Here is a 20946-nt window from a genome sequence, read left to right as displayed (position 1 = left end):
GATTAGGCACCCGTGGGGCTTAAGGCATCTTAATTTGATCCTAGGGCTGTGGATATCCCTGTGGAAGCACTGGGAATGATGGAGAAGCTCCCAAAATCCCGCCCATGGTGGCTCGGAATGGGAGTAAAGCCCTTGCTTGGAAATTATTTGGATAGTTGGAGGAGGAAAGGTTGGAGAGGTGGGTGGTGATCCACAGGGATGGCCCGATTTTGGTGGCCATGCAGCAGGTACAGGATTCCAGGGAGGAAGGGCTCCAGGGAGGAAGGGAAGGAAGAATGGATTCCAGGGAGGGAGGAAGGATTGATTCCAGGAAGGATTCCAGGAAGGAAGGAAGGATGGATCGCTGCGCATCAGCCACCATCAGGAATTCCCATCGGGGACACACCCAGCTCAGGATGGGACAGGTGGTGGCACCTGCCAGGAGGATCCAAGGAATGCCTGTGTGGAGGTAGCTGGAGCTGGAATGTGGCCTGGATGAGGATGAGCAGGAAAAAGGGATTGGTGGTGATGGACCACGAGCAGCAGGTCCTCAAGCTCTTGGATCATGTCCACCAGCAGGATTGGGACATCAAGATTGGGAAAGGACAGCCTGGGAGTTAATCCTTGTAATTCCCAGAGGAGTGGGAAGGCACATCCAAAGGGGATCCACGACCACCGAACCAGGAAAAGCCCAGGAGAAGCGGTGGAGTCACCATCCCTGGAGGGATTTCAAAGACATCTGGATGTGGCACTTGGAGACCTGGGTTAGTGGGACACGGCTGTGCCGGGGGAATGGTTGGACTCAGTGAGGGCTTTTCCAAGCTCAGTGATTCCAGGGTTCTACGGGAAAAGCCCAGATGTGATCAGGAGCAATAGGTGCAGTCCCTCCCCCTCATTGTCATCCCAAGGAAAGCTGGAGAGGCCACCTGGGCAGGAGTGTCCTGGTGCTTGGGGCTTTGGGGGTGGGGATGGTGCAACCACCAGAGAAAAATCAGTTTTACTCCATTTGGATGCTCTGAGGTCCCCAAGAGCAGGAGGATGTGGAGCTGCTGGAGAGATTCCAGAGGAATCCACGGAGCTGCTCCCAGGGCTGCAGCCCCTCTGCTGGGAGGCTGGGAATGTTCCCCTGGAGAAGGGAAGGATCCAGGGAGAGCTGAGAGCCCCTTGCAGGGCCTAAAGGGGCTCCAGGAGAGCTGCAGAGGGACTGGGGCCAAGGCCTGGAGGGCCAGGAGCCAGGGAATGGCTTCCCAGTGCCAGAGGGCAGGGCTGGATGGGAGATTGGGAATTGCTGGCTGGGAGGGTGGGCAGGGGCTGGGATGGAATTCCCAGAGCAGCTGTGGCTGTTCCTGGATCCCTGAGAGTGTCCAAGGAAAGGCTGGATGGGGCTTGGAGCAGCCTGGGACAGTGGGAGGTGTCCCTGCCTATGGAATGGGATCACCTTTACTGTCCCTTCCCACCCAAACCATTCCATGACTCCATGATTCCCTGCAGCTGCCAGACCAGGAATGTTTGCCCCAGCACCAAGGCCAGAAAAGGTGGAATAACAACAATTCCAGAGCTTTGTGCTCCGGGGTTCTGCTCCAGCTCCACAAGGCCCAGAGCCCGGCTCCTGGGCTGCCTCCCTGGGGGCCACATGAACCATTCCCATGGGAATGTGGCTGGATTCATTCCCACGGACACAAAGGAGTCCTGACTTCCAGTTCCTACCTTGGAGTGAGTATCACCAGCAAAATCAGCAGGAAAAATGGGAAAGGCTCTTCCCTCGGGTGAATTTTGCAGGAATAAAGCTGAATCCATGTTCCTTTTCCAACCCCTAAAGAAGGCACGTTCCCCTCTGATGCTGTTCCCATGTTTTGAAGGAGTTTCCCTTTTGTGTTTCCATGGATATTTGGAAACATTCCCACTGCTTTCTCTCCGACTCAGCAGCCATCCAAGCTCCTTAGCTGGGATATTGGGGGGACACAGCTATTTCATGGCTTATTAAAATGATAAAAGTGGGAATGAAGCAGCCCCTTGCCTTTACTACTGGAGGGAAGCCAGAGCTGGATTTATGGAAGGATCCAGGATTTTTAGAGGAATAAAACCATTTCCTCACCCATCCAGGGGCTGGTCCAGCTCCCACCAAAATTCCTGCTCCAGGGATGGTGGGGGGTGGGAATTTCCCACTCAAACCCACCCATGGCTCAGGCAGAGCACAACTTAACTCACTCCCTTCCTGATTTTTAACATCTCCCATCCCCAAAAAAGCAGGATTCCGTTCGTCTTGGAGTCTTGGCATTACAAATAGACAAGGCCAGGTCACTTTTCTATGGAATTTATAATTCCAACTGCACAAACCCAACAGCTGGAGCTGCTCTTACCTTGCTGTGTATTGCAGGCTTCCAAGAGCAGATTTTTGGGTTTTAAAGCTCATCAGTGCTGGGAATTGCCCAGCATTCCAGTCAGGAATAACAAACACCTCCTTATTTTAGTCTGATCCAGATGTCCTCACAAGGTTGAGGTCCCACAATGGATTCCAGCAGGTTTTGGGATCAGCTCTGGGCTTGAAGAGTCTTCATCCTACCCAAAGAGGTGGCAAATTACACCAATTTAAGGGATTAGTGGAGAGCAGGTCCGTGAAGGGCTAGGAAATCAAAGATCCAGGTGGATCTTCTCCATCAGGATGTTCAGTGGGTGGAAATTCCCAGCAAAAGCCAGGAGGATCCCTGGAAGTGGCACTTTCCTTCCTTGGATGGTTCTGTTCCAGGCAGCCGCACCCTCAGAGGTTTGGATGTGGCAGGAGCCACACGGGAAGAGAAGCTCAGCCCTGGAATTTGGAAGTGAGAGAAAATAAATTTACAATGATGGAAGGGGTTAAAAACATGGAATGGTTTGGGTGGGATGGGACCTTAAAGATCATCTCATTCCTGGGCAGGAACACCTTCCACTATCCCACGTTGCTCCAACCTGGCCTTGGACACTTCCAGGGATGGGGCAGCCACAACATTTCTGGGAAACCTGTGCCAGGGATGAGCCCAAAGCCATCACCTCCATTATCTTTGGAGAGAATCCTATTTCAGGTATTTCTCCTAAATCTGCTTCCCAAGTGCCAAGCTTGGCTCCTCTGCTCAATTTTGGGTAAAAATCCCAACATTTTAACCGGGTGTTGCCCTCAATCTGAGCCTCACGAAGGGATCACCAACGTACCACATGGAAAAGGAGCAGGTTCCTCTTCTTCACGTGCTGAGTTGCATTCCCTGGAAAACCTGGATGACATCCGGCCTCCTGGCCAGCTGCTGTGCCAGCATTCCCGTGGCATCTGGAGCGTCCTGGAGCCCAGCACGGAGCAGGATCCGCGCGGCCTCCGCCCGCTGCCCGGCGCTGGCCGCGTGCAGGGCTGGGGGGACACAACGGGAGCTGGGGTCACCTCTTGGCCTTGGCTCATCCTGCTTTGGATGAAAACAGGATTCCCAGTGGAAATAAACAGAGGGAGGGTGAGAGATGAGTTTTCCCAGTTGGAACACGCAGTGTGGTCATGGAATTATGGAGTGGTTTGGGTTGGGACAGAATCATGGAATTAAATTTCGGATCATTGAGTCCCATCTTAAAGATCATCCAGTTCCACCCTCCTGCCATGGGCAGGGACAGCTTCCACTATCCCAGAGTGCTCCAAGCCCCATCCAGCCTGGCCTTGGACACTTCCAGGGATCCAGGGACAGCCACAGCTGCTCTGGGAGTTCTATCCCAGGGCCTCCCCAGCCTCACTGTAAAAAAAACCTTCCTTCCATCTAATGCAAATGATCCCTCTGGATAATCCATGCAGGTGCCTGATGTGGACGAGAAGCTTCCCAAGGACGCAGTGACCCAAACCCAGGAAAGGAGGAGCCACGGGGAAAAAAAACATCCCAGGGCTGGATGAGCTCAGCAGAGCTGGGGTTTAGTCACCGAGGGGGCGGAGGGAGCGACGGCACCGCTGAAATGTGGCTTTAACCAAAGCCCAGGGCTGGGAAATTCGCCAATTTTGGCAATGGCTGAAACCATTTATCCTTTTGGGTTTTTTTAATTTTAAGGGTTTTTTTTTGGGAGATGCTGATGCAAGAGCTGCCTCAGCCTTTCCCGCTGGGAATGCCGACTCTCCGGCATCGCTATAGCAACTCGAGTTACGCGCCAGCTCTCTGGTATGATTTGCTCATCAGCCATTTCCAGGCTGTTTTGCTAAAGGAATTGAGGCTGGAGAGCTCAATCCTTGTGTTTGTCCATCCAACCTGCTTCCAACAGGATCATTCCAGCCAAATTTCAGGGAGAGGAGGCAGCGTCAGAGCTCCTCAGGTGAAAAATAAGCAGGAAATTCCCAATTTGCATCATCTTTTCCTAAAGGGAAAAGCTCCAGCAGAAATTCCAGCAAGATGAAAGGCAGGGAATGCAAAATGCCCAAAAATGCCCTGGGATGATCTGTCATGCTGCTCCCAGAGCAAATGTATCCATGGATTTGGCATCTCTGAGGTTGGGATGTGCTTATGGAAGCTCTTGGTGTCTCATAAAGCTTGGAAAAACAGCTTGGAATCCTCACCAGAACGGCCCTTCCCATCCTTGGCCTGGACGTCAGCACCGAGGGCCAGCAGGGTCTGGATGGTGTGTCCGTGTCCTTCCTGCAGAACGGGGAATTTGGGATCAGCTCTGCCCTCGGAGCCATCCCTGACCTGGACCTGCACAGATTTGCTCTGTCCTGGTCACATCTGGGGGTGCCAGGAGCTCCAGAGGATCTTGGAGCAGATGGAAGTCAGGGGCAGCTGCCTGTGGCAGGGAAGTTCGGATCCGTGAGGCAGGGATTGCTCCAGCTGCTGTTATCCCATGGGAATGGGCCAGAAAGGTGCCACGAGGCAGCTTCCTGAAATCCCAGAATGGGTTGGGTTGGAAAAGACCTCAAATCCCATCCCAATCCCATCCAATTCCACGGGCAGGGAATCTTCCACTGTCCCAGGGTGTTCCCAGCCCCAGTGTCCAGCCTGGCCTTGGACATTCCAGGGATCCAGGGGCAGCCCCAGCTGCTCTGGGAATTCCATTCCAGCCCCTGCCCACCCTCCCAGCCAGCAATTCCCAATTCCCAATCTCCCATCCAGCCCTGCCCTCTGGCACTGGGAAGCCATTCCCTGGCTCCTGGCCCTCCAGGCCTTGGCCCCAGTCCCTCTGCAGCTCTCCTGGAGCCCCTTTGGGCCCTGCAAGGGGTTCGGAGGTCTCCCCATCTTTGAGTTTCAAATCCCTCCAAATCCCAGAGGATCTGGAGTTGCTTTTTCCAGGGTTATTCCAGCTCAAGGAGCAGAACCTGTTGCTGATCTGGGCTGTTGCTCATCTGCTTCCCTCAGGCCCCGGCATTTCCCAAAGAATTCCTCCAGGATTTGTGATGCCCTGGGAGAAGGCACAGCCAGCCAGGATCCACAGTGTCCTCCCTCCACCAGGAGCCAATTCCAAATTCCACAGGGAAAAACACGGCACAGCCCCCACCTCCCTCCTCTCTGCACAGCCTTTTCCATAAATAAATCCTTTCTCCCTAAATAACACGCCTGATTTGGGAATTACACCCTCAATGCCATGAATTAGTCTTTTGTCCTGCGGCCTGAGAATGGCAGAATCTTATTTTTATCCCCCCAACGACTCTTTTTCCCTATTCCCATAGGATTCCACAGCATCTTCCCTGCTCCCAAGGCTCCCATTTCCCTGCAAACCCATTTCCATGGCAAAGATGCCGAGCCGGGAACTGCTTGAGCTGCCACAGCCTTGGCAGCAAATGGGATTGAAAAAAAGAATTCCATTTTCCTGTGTTTACAAATACAAAAGAGTAAGAAAAGAAGGAGATAAAAACACAACACAGCAGCCAAACCAACAGGGCTGGAAATACAAAGCGACACCAAGCGCGTGGAAGGGAGAGAATCCCATCCAATCATTCCCAAATCAGCCAAGAGCTGGGATTTTCTCCAAGGCACATTATATTCCACCCCCCCCCCACCAAAGCCTTGCTGTTCAACGTACCCTTGGCAACCAGAAGGGCTTGGAACGTGGTTTCTGGGAGAGGGAGGCCGGGAAAATGGGAGAAAGGGCTCCTTTGTGGGAGCGGGCAAACGGCACGGCTGGATCCCGCCGGAGCAGAACGCTGCTGCCAGCATTCCCAGGGAGTGGCACGGGTGTTTTTCTAGGAGCAGGGCACTGGGATGAGGTTTTATTGCCACTACAAGGCTCGGAGTGCTGTTAAAATCTGTGAGGTTTAATATCCCAGGATCTGAGCAGGGACATTCCCGTGCTGCCAGCTGCATCCCAGGGAAGGTTTGGGATCTGCCCTGCGCTCCCAGGGAGTGTTGCAGGACCCACAGATCCACTTCCCATGCGGGCTGGGAGGAGGAGAAAGCTCCCGTGGTTCTCACTGTCTGGAATTCAAAACAACTCCGGTGTGAAGGACACTGATAAAAAACCTGGGAGCTGCCCCCGCCTTCCCAGCTCTCCTTTCCCACATCAGGACATCTCCCATCCCTCCCCTGCAGGCAGGTGGACACAAACATCGAATTCCTGGGATGGGAAGGACCTCAAATCCCCTCCAATGCCAGCCCTGCCATGGGCAGGGACACCTCCCACTGTCCCAGGCTGCTCCAAGCCCCAATGCCCAGCCTGGCCTTGGACACTGCCAGGGATCCAGGGGCAGCCCCAGCTGCTCTGGGAATTCCATCCCAGCCCCTGCCCACCCTCCCAGCCAGCAATTCCCAATTCCCAATCTCCCATCCAGCCCTGCCCTCTGGCACTGGGAAGCCATTCCCTGGCTCCTGGCCCTCCAGGCCTTGGCCCCAGTCCCTCTGCAGCTCTCCTGGAGCCCCTTCAGGCCCTGCAAGGGGCTCCGAGCTCTCCCTGGATCCTTTTCTTCTCCAGGGGAACATTCCCAGCTCTCCCAGCCTGGCTCCAGAGCAGAGGGGCTCCAGCCCTGGGAGCAGCTCCATGGATTCCTCTGGAATATCTCCAGCAGCTCCACATCCTGCTGATGTTGTACCCAGGGCTAGAATCTGCTATTCCAGGTGGGATCTCACCAGTGCAGAGTGGAAGAATCCCACCCTCACCCTGCTGCCCACACTTGTTTTGATTCCCAGAAAACAGGGAATGGGACTGGTCAGGAACAGATGGACAGTGGCAGAGGATGAGCCAGGAATGCAAATCCTCCATCAGTGGCAAACACCTGATCCAGCCTGGTTTAGGTGCCGAGGGAATTTGGGAACAGGGACAAACCTTGGCTGCGTAGTGCAGGGCTGGCAGCTGCAGGGACGTCGCTCTCCCGTTGACATCCACGCCCAGCTCGGACACCAGGAACTGGATGGATCCATCCTGGGCTGTCACAGCTGCCCTGTGCAGGGCCTGAGCACCCAGGGCATCCACAGCTGTGGGGCAGGCCTGGAATTCAGGAATATCATGGAAGTAACACCCAGTGAACTCATCCCAAAGGAGATCACCACCCTCTGGAGGCACCAGCAGTGCCAGGAAACCTCCCCGAAGTTTCCCACCTCTCCCAACTTCAGTGCCTGGAATGTGAGATTAAAACCACAACAAACTCCCCAACACCTCTGGGAGAATTAGCCATGAGGAAGCCCCAACCAGCCGGGACCATCCAGCAGTCAATCAATCAATCAATCAATCATCAATAAATTATTGATTGCAGTGGTCTGGTTCCTGCTATGCACAACTGGCTCTAATGGCATTCCCTGGAGGAAATCAGGGATTATCAGGAGACAGCAGAGGAGCAGCAGCTGCCAGGAGGGAGGGAAGGCAGAGAGGAGCTCTGGGTAACACAGGGATGGATATTTCCATGTTTTCCGTGGCCACAGGAGCCTCCATGCTGAGTCCTGACATTCCAAGAGCTGCTTTTGGCTCTGACACAGCTGCCCCTGGAGCACTGGGAATGTCCTGTCCCCTCCTGCCACTGCCTGGTGTCACTATCCCACTTCACCAGCTCCAGGGACACATTTCCAAGAGCAGCTGGGGCTGCCCCTGGATCCCTGGAAGTGCCCAAGGCCAGGCTGGACATTGGGGCTTGGAGCACCCTGGGATAGTGGGAGGTGTCTCTGCCCATGGCAGGGGTGGCACTGGATGGGCTCTGAGGTCCCTCCCAACCCAAACCATTCCGTGATTCCTGCCCCAGGAGCTGATTCCTGATGACCTCACTCAGCAAAATCTCATCTCCACGGGGAATTTGCCTTTTCACACAAAACTCCTTCCTTTCCAATTTGGGAATCTGCTTCCTCACGCTGCAGTCACGGTGAACACGTGGATGCCCTGTCCAGGCAGCTCTGGCTCAGTTCCTGGAGGAGGCGGGTGAGGAATTCTGGCACCCACCTGGTGTTTTTCCAGGAGCAGGCAGGCGATGCCGATGTGCCCGTTCTGGAGGGCGTCCATGAAGGGAGTGACTCCACAGCTGTCTCTGCTGTCAGGTTTGTACCGGCACCTGGGGGAGGAGGAAAAACCAGGACAGAGCTGTTGGCAGCTCCAAAATCCTCACAGAAGGAGACTCCAAGCAGCTGGGATTGAACATGGAATATATAAAGCCCATCCATAGACAATGGACAAACCTGTCCTGGTGTTTTAGGGCCTGGGCAATGATCTGAGGGGGGATTTTTGGGATCAGAGATCTGGTTCAGCTCCTTTGGGCTCTACAGATCATTTATAATTCCCTTTTTCCCTGACCAGAGGGTTTCCAGAAGGGACAAGGTGTGCAGTGGCAGCAGGGAATACTATTCCACCTTTCCTGATCTGCACAGAATGATGTACAAAATCAAGAGCCCACAAATCTCATTCAGGTTAAACTCCAGTGAAAATGAGAGAAAACGGAATTTAAACGGAATTTAAACTGAAAGCCTGGCTTAAATCCCAGAGCTGTTTATGCTAGGCCAAGCATGGACAGGTTGAGATGAGCTGCAATTCCCAGGGAAAGCTGCTCCAGCTCCAACACTTTGGAAGGGAACAGAGCTGCTTTAAAGCCACCTCCCACCAATTTTCCAGGAGCCTGAAAAGCAAGGAGAAGCTCAGCCTAGGGAAGCTGCTCCCAGCATGGAGCTGCCAGGAATCCCTTTGGTTGTTGTCATCCAGTCTCAGCCACATCGGAGGCACCAGGAATGAATCAGCAGGGACAAAAAAATCCCAGGGCTGAGTTACATAATTGGGATTTGGCATAACCAAGAGGGAGCCCATCCCGAGGGAGTCCTTGTCCCCAAGGTTTTCAGCCAGCTGGGAAAAAGCTGGAGCATGAAGAGACAGCCTCAGGATCAGGGCAGGGCAGCTGTGCAGCCACGCTTCCCAAACGGAGCAGCACAAGCATCCTTTGTGTCCAAATCCTGGCAGGGAACCGGAGGTGGGGGGAGGAAAAGCTGGAAGGAGCCTGCTTACCGCTCCAGGAGCAGCTCCACGACCTGGGCACAGCCGTGCATCGCTGGGAAAAGACAGGAAAAACATGGATCGTTGGTGTTTTCATGGCACCGTGGCCCTACAGCGAGGCACACTCGGGTTGCTGATCCTTTTGGGATGAGGGAAGGGGCTGGATGGAATTCAGGGCTTTCGACTTCAGTTTTGTGGTGTGATTTAAGAAAAGGCTTCCCTGCCCCTGATCCCATAGGGAAGCGTGAGGGAAAGCAGGGAAAAGATATGGAATGGGCACTGTCTGCCTCGTGGGAGAGCGTCCGCAGAGTTCAGCTGAAACAAAAAGGGTTTCTCCCAGTGATTTTGTTCATTCCCGAACTGGAATCTGGGAGAAGCAAAAGGAACACAAAGCAGGGAGCCGGGGAAATGCTGGATAACATTCCCAGCCCTCCTCAGCCACTCCCATCTCATCATCCTCACCCGTCTCAGAGGGAAAACAACAGCAGAGGGGGAGGATTTGAAGCCGTGGCACAGAAATATTCCCTTTTTTCCCCTGATTTTTTAAACATTTTAAACATTTACACAGCCTTGATCCAGCTTTTTTTTTTTTCTTTTTCCCCTTTCAGATCATTTTGGAAAACAAATGGAATATAGGAAAGAAAAAAAGAATACCAAACCAAGCCTGGAGCTGCTCCATCAGGTGATGGAAAAAGGGTTCCTAGGAAATGTGTGTTCCCAGGAACAACTTTCAGTTGGAATTCCAGTGAGGGATTCCCGGATTTTGGCTCTTTGCTCCTGCTCCCTGCCTATTCTTCACCTGAGCTGCTGGAAACACAGGCAGAGCCACGCTGGGAAAGGGATTTTTGGAAGTCATGGGAAGAAAAATCCCTCCAAGCAACACAATCCTATCCTTTTTCAGGAACAGAGACACGAGAAAGCTGATCCACTGCTGCATTCCACTTCCTCTAATTACCTCTTCCCAGCTTTCTTCCCTCGGGATATGGATAGAGGAAGCAACAAAGCTGAAGGAATCAGCCCTTGTTAATATAAAAAAGAATTGCAGGAGGGAGAAAATGAGGCTTCATCAATCCAGGGATAACGAGCCGGGAAGGCAGCTGGCCTGGTCATGGGTCAGTGTGCTCCCATCCACACCCTTGGGATGGAAATCCATGGAAAAGGAAATTTCTCCTGACATGATTTCCCTCCCCCCCCCGGCAGCTCCAGCACCATCTCCAGCCCCTTGCCCCTGCTCCTGCTTCAGGAGCTGGGAATATCCACTGGGATATGTGTGGGGATACCGTGGAGCAGCAGTTTGGGATCAGCCTGGGTTCAAATGGCACTGGGAGTTTAAGACATAACTCCGTAATTCCATAATTCTGTAATTCCAGCCTTTCCCGATTCCCAGTCGCTCCCACACAGGCTGCTGCTCCAGGGTCTGGCTGGATCAGGAAATTCCAGAAATCCCAAATTGTGGATTGGTGGCTTTGCCAAAGAAAACACAGGTGGAGACACCTCTGTGAGGCAGGATCCAGGTGCTGGATCCCAACTGTATTCCCATATCCCAAGGCAGGGAGGAAACTTCCAGCTCAAGGTCAAAATCCCCCCTTTCCCACAGGACAATCCCAAATCCCAGAGCTCACCCTGTGCTCCTGACCCTATCCCAGACCCTCAACTCCCAGATCCCAACCCAACATCCACCTCCTGCCAGGAGAGGAGCCGCCAGCTCCACAGAAACAACACCTGGGATTGAGCAGGGACAGGAGAACAGAAAAAAATCGGGATCAGCCACTTCAGGCAACCTGCTCCGATCCCACAAACAACTCCTTCCCTGCTTTTTTCATTCCCAGGTCAAGCACAAGGACTGAGGTGCCCAAGGGCTGGAATTGTCACCACTGATGAGCCGAGAGTGACGGAGCAAGGGCTGGAAAAGGCATGGAATGACAGCCTGGGAGCAGCACAGCCAGCAAGAGATCAAGAGATGAGTGACAGCACCACAGGGGCTCCTCACAACACCTCAGGTCCTTCCAGAGAGTCAATCCCGGTTAAATTCTTTGGGAAAGGGGTTTGGGTAGCCAGGGATCATCTCTCTCCTCCGGAGACACTGCTGGGACCTGGAATACACAGCTTAATTCCCACTCTGGATGTGGTGTGAGCCCTTCTGCTTCCCAGCAATCCTGAGGATGGCTGTGATTCCTAAACCTGCCCATTCCCTTTAAATATCCTTTAAAAGCAGGGAAAAGGGCAGGGAAAGGGAATTGGATGTGGTGGGCTCCAACCCTAACAGCTCCTGTGTATTCCCAGCAGGGATTGTCCTTCCCCTTTGCAGAAAGGCCCTCCGGAATTCTCACCATGGGGTGAGAGCAAGGGGAGAACTCCAAAATCTGGAGTTTCTTGTTGGAATCATGGAGTCATTTTGGTTGGAAAAGCCATCGAGTCCAACCATTCCCAGCACTGCCAGGGCCACCACTGCCCCATGTCCCCAAGTGCCACATCCACAGGGATTCTAAATCCCTCCAGGAATGGGGACTCCACCCCTGCCCAGGGCAGCTCTTTCCAAAGCTTTACAACCTTTTCCATGGAGAAATTTTCCCAACATCCAACCTGAGCCTCCCCCGGCCCAGCCCGAGGCTGGGGTAAAGAAATCCATCCACAGGCAGATCCCAAAAGGTTCCTCTCGGCAGCTCTGCTGCTTTCAGGAATTTAAAATGCCAGGATGTGCTTGGAGCTGTGGAGGTTTTCCAAGAGCAATTCCCAGCTTTACACACTGGGAAGGAAAATCAGATCCATATTCCAAGTCAAGAGAGCTCGGATCCATCTGCGCCAGGGAGAGATGGAGATGGATGGATGGATGGATGGATGGATGGATGGATGGATCCAAGGAGCCCAAAGCCAGTGGAGGATCCCAGATGGATCCACCACTCCTTGGAGACATGGAGATGAACTCCTTGATCCAAGAATCCCAAAGCTAGTGGAGGATCCCAGACGGATCCACCACTCCCAGTTTCCCTGACTTTTTCCTTCTCCAAAACAACCACGAGCTGGAACACCGTCCCTTTTCCACACTTTCCACTGCTCCCATCTCCCAGATTCCCTGGATCCATCCCTGCTGTACCTGCTGTGTGCAGAGGAGTTCTCCCCGTGGTGCTTTCCGTGTCCCAGCAGCCTGGGGACACATCCAGCAGGTACCGGAGCACCTCGGGGTGTCCCTCCCTGCTGGCAACGTGGAAGCAATTCCAGCCATCCTTATTCCTCAGCAATGGGTTGGCTCCGTGCTCCACCAGAGTTTTGATCACTTCCAAGTTTTTCCTGGTGCAAGCCATCATGAGGGGAGTCCTGGAAGAAGATCCGGGTAAAAACAGGATAACCTGAGACAACGAATCGGATTTTTGGGATCAATTCCAGCCCTATTGCTGCTTTCCCCCTTTTTCTCCTAAAAGGTGTAAATTACTGCTCCACTCTTCCCTTAGGGATGGGGATTTCCGTGGATTTAGGTGCTTTGCCTGAGGATCCAGGAGATTTTACAGCACTGTTTTTCCAGGCTGGGAATACTCCAGCTCCTTTTCCATGCAGTCCCTCAGAGCATCCTGTGTTTTTAAGGCAAATGAGACTTTTTTCCAAAGGTTGGGATACACCTTAGGAAGCACAGAGCTCCCTGGTTTTAATCCATGGATGGAAGGGCACTGCCACACAAATCCATGGCATCTCTGCCTCCCTCTGCTCCCCCTGATGTCAGCTCCACGCTGGCACAGCCTCAATTCCCAGCTCTGGAATGCTGCCTTTGGATTTGTGGCAGTTCAGCTCCAAAGGACCTTCCCAGCCTTTCATCTGGGGGTTGGGGAGAATCCTGGTTTCTTTTCCAGGAATCTCCATCCCTAAGAGAAGAGTGGAGCAGTGATTTACAACTTTTAGGAGAAACAGGGGGAAAGCAGTGATAGGGCTGGAATCGATCCCAAAAATCCAACTGGATCCACAGCGTGGGCAGCAGGGGAGGGGGGAATTCTGCTCCTCTGCTCCACTCTGGTGATCCCACATGGAATCCAGCTCTGGGATCCCAGTATCAGGATATGGAGCTGTTGGAGAGAGTCTGGAGGAATCCATGGAGCTGCTCCCAGGGCTGGAGCCAGGCTGGGAGAGCTGGGAATGTTCTCCTGGAGAAGAGAAGGAGCCAGGGAGAGCTTCCAGCACATTCTAGGGCCTAAAGGGGCTCCAGGAGAGCTGCAGAGGGACTGGGGCCAAGGCATGGAGGGACAGGAGCCAGGGAATGGCTTCCCAGTGCCAGAGGGCAGGGCTGGATGGGAGATTGGGAATTGGGAATTGCTGGCTGGGAGGGTGGGGAGGGGCTGGGATGGAATTCCCAGAGCAGCTGGGGCTGCCCCTGGATCCCTGGCAGTGGCCAAGGCCAGGCTGGACATTGGGGCTGGAGCAGCCTGGCACAGTGGGAGGTGTCCCTGCCCATGGCAGGGCTGGCACTGGATGATCCTTAAACTCCTCCCCCACCCTTCTCCACCCAATCCCAAATCCCAGCACCCACCAGTCGGCCTTTTTCAAGCAATCCACGCTCGCCCCCATCTCCAGCAGGAAGGACACACATTCCCAGTGTCCCATGGAAGCAGCCTCATGGATCGGCCTCTTGTAATCCCCATTGGTCACCTCCGCGTCCATCCCAATCTCCCGGACCAGGAATTCCAGCACATCCCGGTGTCCGAGCCGCGCCGCGTGGTGCAGCAGGGAGTCTCCCAAACGTCCCCAGCGCCAGCTGGGAGCCTCTGGAATGTCATCCAGCCTCAGCTCATCCCGCAGGAGATCCAGTTTTCCCTCCTGGACCAGCCTCAGGAGCCGCCGCGGCCTCTCCCGCTCCGCCATGGATCCGGGCCTGAGGGGAAAGAGGCAAAAAAAATCGGGATTTTGGGGTTGGGAAGGGGTGGGTATCATGGTTGGGATAAGCAGGAATGAGGTTTTCCCTCAGGAGAAGCAGAGCCTGGTGTCTCCTTCCAGAAAAAGGGGAATTTTTCCCTCAGGAAATCCACAAACCTGAGGGAGGCCTCTCCCTTGGGATGAGCGGGAATTTCCTTCTCCCTCAGGATAATTAAAAATTTTCCTTCACCCTCAGGATAATTAAAGCCTTCCTTTTCCCTTCAGAAAACTGGGATCTGGTCTCTCCTTCAGGAAAACCAGGGATTTTCCTCTCCCTCTCCAAAATTCGGAAAGCAGCCACCCCTTGGTAAAAGCAGAAATTTCATTTTTCCCTGGGAAAATGAGGAGCTGGTCTTTCCCTCCAGAAAATAAGATCTCCTTTTCCTTAGGAAACCCAGGATCTGATCTTTCCATCAGGAAAACCAGGAAATTCTCTTTTCCTTCAGGAAAACCAGGAGCCAGAGTCTCCCTCAGCAAATCCCCAAATTCCCTTTTTCCTCAGGAAAAAATGGACAATTTCTTTTCAATCAGGAAAAGCAGGACCCCACCTCTTCCTCCAGAAAACCTGAAATTCCCTCTTCCTTTAGGAAAACCAGGATCTTCCTTTTTCCTCGGGAAAACAAGGAACTAGCCACTGCTTTCAGAAAACAGAATTTTCCTTTTCCACCTGGAAAACGAGGATCCAGCGTCTCCCTCAGGAAAAACAGGAATTCCATTTTCCCTCAGGAAAATTAGAAACCAGCCTCTCCCTCTGGTAACACAGAAATTCTCATTCCCATTGGGAAAACTCGAAAATTCCTGTTCCTCTTCGGAAAGCCAGAAATCAGCTGGAAATCCATAAATTTCCCTTTTCACTCGGGAAAACCTGCAATTCCCCTTTTTCTGTGGAAAATGAATAATTTCCTTTTCCCCGTGGACGGCCAGACACCAACCCGTCCTTCAGGAAAAGCAGCAATTCCCTTTTCCCTCCAAAACGAGCGGGAAATTCCCTTTCCCCTCAGGAAAACCAGAAATTCCCGTTTCCCTCGGGGCTCCCGGGAAGGGGCCGCTCCCGCAGGCCGGGGATCCCTCCCGTATTCCCTCCCCAGTTTATCCCAGGCCGCGGCATTCCCGCGGGAACATTCCCGGCTTTTCCAACCCACCCGCGCGCCGCGGAGCGCCCGTGACGTCACACGCGGAGCCCGTGGCGTCACCGACGGGTAAATAAACCCCGCCCAACCCGGAAGTGCTGCCCCATTGGACAGCGCTGGCTAGGGTGCCGGGTTCTGATTGGTCGACGCGGAGGGGGCGGGGCCGCCCGAGCGCGCGGGGCCGCGAGCGCCGGGAAAGGGTGAGGTGGGGGGGGAGGGCGCGACCATTTCTGGGCAACGGGGGGGGGGGGGGGGGCAGGGAAGGGGTTCCCTTGGGAGTGGGGGAGCCGTGGGAATGTGGAGGCCCTTGGGAATGAGGGAATCCTTGGAACTGGGGGATTGGCACTGAGGGGACCCGTGGCAATGGCGGGGGATTGGTATTCAAGGAGCTTTTAGCACTGCGGGGGACCCCTTGGCATTGAGGGGGCTTTGGGAATGGGGGCTCCTTTGACACTGGGGGCGCCCTTGGAAATGGGAATTCTTGGAATTGAGGGGTTTGGCAACGGGAGGGGGCACAGGGCAGGGGGCCCTTGGCTGAGACAGCGTTAAAAAGTGGCTTCCTTGGCATTGGGAGGCTCCTTGGAAATGGGGGAATCCTTGGAATTGGGGGATCGGCACTGAGGGGACTCTTGGCACTGAGGGAGCCTTGGGAATGGGAGACCCTTGAAAACGGGGGAATGCTTGGAATTGAGGGGTTCGGCAAAGGGGGAACGCTTGGTAACGGAGCGGGGGGCTCTTGGCTGAGAAGGGGTTAAAAAGGGCATTCCTTGGCGTTTGGGGGGGTCTCCTTGGGAATGGGGGAATCCTTGGAATTGGGGGATCGGCACTGAGGGGACCCTTGGCGTGGAAGGAGCCTTGGGAATGGGGGGCTTGGCATGGGGAGAACTTGGAAATGAGGGGATCCTCTGGACGAGGTCGGTGCATCCATGTGGGAAAAGGGTTTGGAAACGACGTTCTGGGGGGAAATGGGGAGCGGCTCCAACTTTCTCCCAAACGTTTCTCGTCCCTCTGGAGCTTTCCCCGTCCTCTGGTGGCAGATCCTCTCACTTCCCGGCTGGAATGTCATCTCCCGGCTGACATTCCTGGTGGGATGGAAGCCACAGGCGCCCTGCCGTGGTGTCAGCCACAGGAAATCTCGGGAAAACGGGAAAAAACAGGAACGCGGGTGAAGGCTGAGCGAGAAATCCCATTTTTATGTAGAATCACAGAGTGATTTAGGTTGGAAAAGATCCTTAAGATCATCAAATCCAGCCGTTCCCTCAGCACTGCCAGAGCCACCACGTCCCTAAAAGCCACGGGACTGTCTTGGATCGGTTTTTTTTTTTTCCTTTTATTTGCCTCCTTTTCCATGTTTTGAAGAAATTGGGATGTTGGAAAGCAGCCTCCCCAGGGAGCTGAGTGCTTTTTAACTCTGCTCGGCTGAGCTGACTCGGCTGAAAAGGAGGAAGCAGCACATCCAGAGAATCATTTCGGTTGGAAAAGAGCCCTAAAATCATCCAATCCAAGGAATAACTACGCTGATCCTTGGATCCTGCCCTGCAAGGACAGCGGATTTTTTTTTTTTTTTTTTTTTTTAATGGCTGCTGCATACGTGTGAAATAGAAACAAATAAATTAGAGGAAGCGAAAGTGAAACTGCTGCTCCTGGCAGGAGGAAGTTGATCCCGTGACAGCGATTCCTGCTGCTTTTGGGGATCTTCCTGAGCATTTTTTGTGGAAAAAAGTTGCATTCTGTGGATTTTTTTTCTGGCCAGAAGAGAGGAGTTTGCGCCTACTCCACGTAAGGTTTGATTATTTTATCAGAATAATTCCTGGGGGGATTTTGTGCTGCTTCTTAACTGCAAGTGGGTTAAATTTCCTTCATAATGGAGGATCCCAGCTTGGATCTGTTTGGGAAAGGTCGGATTGATCTTCCTGGGGTGAATCATTCTCGTTTTTCCCGTGGGATGGAGCCTCCATGGGCATCTTGGAGATGCAGGAGTCACTTTGCATTCCCACAGATGTTGAAGCTGCTTCCTCCGTGTGGTGTTGGAGAAAAAAAATCTGGAAAACCTTCCAGGATTCTGGGGGTTTTTTTTGTTGTCCTCTTGTTCCAAAGCCTCGTGGTGGAACAACCAAACAGAATCCCAGAATTCCGGACTGGATTGGGTTGGAAGGGAATTTAAAGCTCCTCCAATTCCACCTCATTCCATGGGCAGGGACACCTCCCACTGTCCCAGGCTGCTCCAAGCTCCATCCAACCCGGCCTTGGACACTTCCAGGGATCCAGGGGCAGCCACAGCTGCTCTGCGAATTCCAGCCCAGCCCCTCCCTCCCAGCCAGGAATTCCTTCCCCATATCCCGTCTATCCCTGCTCTCAGCATTCCATCTTGTCCCATCCCTCCAGAAAAACTCCTCGCTGAAACACCGGGACCTCTAAAAATTCCTGAGGGGAAACCGTGCTTTTGTGCTGGTGGATTCAGTGTCATCGTTCCCTGACAGTTTGGATTTGGGGCTTTTCCTTTTATTTTTTGTTCTCCTGTGTGGAAACAGGGATGAAGAGGTTCAAGAAGAGGCACCTCACAGCCCCCGAGTGCGAAGCTCTGGCCCAGAGCGCCGAAGGCTCCTCCCCCCTCAGGCAGCCCCTGAGCCAGGGACGAGGCAGAGGAGGAGGAAATCGAGGCCTTCATCCCACCCAGGGGACACGGACACATCCCAGAGGTGCTGCCTGGGAATTCTGGGAGCGAGCTGGAGCCCCTCTGCTCTGGAGCCAGGCTGGGAGAGCTGGGAATGTTCCCCTGGAGAAGGGAAGGCTCCAGGGAGAGCTGAGAGCCCCTTGCAGGGCCTGAAGGGGCTCCAGGAGAGCTGCAGAGGGACTGGGGCCAAGGGCAGGAGGGACAGGAGCCAGGGAATGGCTTCCCAGTGCCAGAGGGCAGGGCTGGATGGGAGATTGGGAATTGGGAATTGCTGGCTGGGAGGGTGGGCAGGGGCTGGAATGGAATTCCCAGAGCAGCTGGGGCTGCCCCTGGATCCCTGGCAGTGCCCAAGGCCAGGCTGGACACTGGGGCTGGAGCAGCCTTGGGACAGTGGGAGGTGTCCCTGCCCGTGGATGGGGTGGCACTGGAGGGGCCCTGAGGTCCTTTCCAACCCAACCCGTTCCATTATTCCATGAAAAAGCGTTTCCTTGACTAATTCCCTTTCTGAGAGAGTAAGGTTGTGATTTTATTCGTTTTATTTTATTTATTTTATTTTATTTTTGGTTTTGTTTTGTTATTTTTAATGTTATTTTACAGTATTTTAATAATATTTCTATGATTTTTATGTCGTTGTTCTTTTATTTTGTTACTTTGTATTTTATTTTCTGCCTTTATTATTTTTATTTTCTTTAGGTTTTATTTATTGTATTTTAATAATTTGCTGGTTTATTTCATTGCTTTATTTGTTTACTTACTTTATCAATTTTATGGATTTTACATTATATTATTTCAATTCTATTTTATTTTTGAATTTTATTTCAATATTATTTTGTTACATAATTTTATTTTAGTGTTATTTTAATGTTATTTTCTTTATTTTTATTTATTTCATGTCATACTTTATATTAATTTTTAAGTTTTATTTTATTTATTTTATTTTTGTATTTTATTTTATTTTAATATTCAATTTATTTATTTTATTTTTGCATTTCATTTTATTTTAATTTATTTTATATAATTTTAAATTTAATTTTTAAAATTAATTTAATTTTATTTATTTTATTTTTGTGTTTCATTTTATTTTATCTTTATATTTCATTTTATTTATTTTATTTTTGTATTTTATTTTGTGTAATTTTTAAATTTAATTTTTAAATTTTATTTTATTTTTGCATTTCATTTTATTTTTATATTTCATTTTATTTATATTTTTTGTATTTTATTTTATTTTTGTATTTCGTTTTATTTGTTTTATTTTTGTATTTAATTTAATTTTATTTTTGCATTTCATTTTCTTTTTATATTTCTTTTTTTTGTATTTTTATTTTATTTATTTATTTATTTTATTTTTGTACTTCATTTTATGTATTTTATTTTATTTCATTTTAATTTTATTTTATTTGAGGCCTCAAAATCTCTGCTGCCTCCCGCACCTGTGGCTGAGCAGACAGGCAGAAAGCAAGGAAAAATCATCCTGAATTATTCCTGAGTGCCTCAGTGGCCATGGAACGTGGGATTCAGGCCCGTTTTGATTGGAATTTTGCCTGTACCTCACTCTCTCCCCAGAGAACATTCCCTGCTGAGCTGGGACCTGGCACCAAAATCCCAAATTCAACTCCCGAGTTCTTCTGGAGCACCTGGAACAGCTCCCACCTTCTGGGAGGAGCCGAGCATTCCCTGATTTCCATGGAATTCATTCCCACTCTCCCCCTTTATGCAGGACCCGGCCGGCAGAGGAACATCCTGGATTTCTTCGGAAAACGACAAGAGAAGCAACAAGTGGGGGCTGCAGGGATGAGGAGCTGTGGGATCAAGGAAGAGCCGCTGGATCCCTTTTTCCCTGGATCCAGTGATTCCTTCAGGGACACGAGGGACACCAGCAGCAATTCCTCGCTTTGTCTGGATGACCAGGACTTCGTGGCAGCTCCCAGGGGACATTCCAGGAAAAGGGCTCTTCCCACTGCGGCCTCAGGCGTTCCCAAGGAAGAGCAGGATCAGTGGGGGGAGCCTGACAAGAAAATTCCAGACCTGAGCCGGATCAAGCAGGAATGTGAAGACCTGGAAGTGGAACCGCTTCCCGACACCCACTACGGGCTCCTGGGCACTCGGAACTGGGAAGTGCCTCAGGGAACGATGGAAGATCTTCCTGCCGAAGTCCTCAGGAATATCTTTGCCTTCCTGCCCGTGCCGGATCTGTACCAGAACCTGAGCCTGGTGTGTCACTCCTGGAGGGAGATAATCCGGGATCCGCTGGTAAGGAATGCTCTGGGATTATCCCATGGGATCATCCATGCTCTGTCTGGCTCTCTTTGTTCCTTTGAATCCCTTGATTCCTTGAATTTTTAGGTCTCCTGGACCTAAAATTGCCACCCTCTATTCAAAATCCATCTTGGAGCCGCATTCCTTCCCATACATGGAAAGAAGGATTCCATAAAATCCCCTTTCAGTGTTGTTTTTCCTGAGGGATCATCCAGGGAATTCCTGCTTGATCCCCAAGCCTCTGGGTGTGTTTGTGGTGTCTCCTGTCACCTGATGGATTTAGGGGAAAATCCTGGAGCTCTGTTTTTATGGATTCCTTCCCATGGAAAGAGAGATTCCATAAAATCCCTTTTCACTGTCTCCTGGCAGCCCTTTTTTCCTGAGGGATCATCCAGGGAACTCCTGCAGCGTCCTCAAGCCTCTGGTTCCTTTAAATCCCTAGATTATTCCCACAATCCTTCAATTTTTAGGTCTCCTGCCACGTTTTGGTCTTCTGGACCTAAAATTGCCACCCTCTATCCAAAATCCATCTTGGAGCCGCATTCCTTCCCATACATGGAAAGAAGGATTCCATAAAATCCCCTTTCGGTGGTTTTTTTTCCTGAGGGATCATCCAGGGAATTCCTGCTT

General features: G+C 51.9%; 2 protein-coding genes across 5 annotated transcripts; one reads left to right on the top strand and one right to left on the bottom strand.

The window, feature by feature from the left end:
• Positions 1 to 2277: 2277 nt before the first annotated feature.
• Positions 2278 to 15381, bottom strand: ANKRD16 (ankyrin repeat domain 16). 4 transcript variants are annotated; one of them, XM_039571599.1, is made up of 9 exons: positions 13871 to 15381; positions 12452 to 12672; positions 9370 to 9412; positions 8323 to 8431; positions 7223 to 7383; positions 5986 to 6091; positions 4529 to 4607; positions 3166 to 3355; positions 2278 to 2785 (listed from the first exon to the last, which is right to left on the bottom strand). In XM_039571599.1, exons 1-8 carry the CDS (start codon positions 14269 to 14271, stop codon positions 3195 to 3197), a joined length of 1281 nt encoding a protein of 426 aa, XP_039427533.1. In that variant the 5' UTR covers positions 14272 to 15381; the 3' UTR covers positions 2278 to 2785; positions 3166 to 3194. The 4 variants fall into 4 exon arrangements, with proteins under 4 accessions (XP_039427533.1, XP_010408321.2, XP_010408325.2 ...); XM_010410019.4 differs by lacking the exon at positions 5986 to 6091 and having other exon boundaries at positions 7222 to 7383; positions 13871 to 15378; XM_010410023.3 differs by lacking the exons at positions 2278 to 2785; positions 5986 to 6091 and having other exon boundaries at positions 3263 to 3407; positions 7222 to 7383; positions 13871 to 15379.
• A 164-nt stretch (positions 15382 to 15545) lies between these two features.
• FBH1 (F-box DNA helicase 1) lies at positions 15546 to 20898 on the top strand. The gene is made up of 3 exons (XM_039571600.1): positions 15546 to 15583; positions 17915 to 18082; positions 19778 to 20898. Exons 2-3 carry the CDS (start codon positions 17917 to 17919, stop codon positions 20401 to 20403), a joined length of 792 nt encoding a protein of 263 aa, XP_039427534.1. The 5' UTR covers positions 15546 to 15583; positions 17915 to 17916; the 3' UTR covers positions 20404 to 20898.
• Positions 20899 to 20946: the final 48 nt, after the last annotated feature.

This window comes from Corvus cornix, chromosome 1A (genome assembly GCF_000738735.6).
Source record: "Corvus cornix cornix isolate S_Up_H32 chromosome 1A, ASM73873v5, whole genome shotgun sequence".
In the NCBI taxonomy this organism is placed as follows: Eukaryota; Metazoa; Chordata; class Aves; order Passeriformes; family Corvidae; genus Corvus; species Corvus cornix.
Note: the sequence above shows the minus strand (reverse complement) of the source record. Positions and strands in the feature narration are given on the sequence as shown.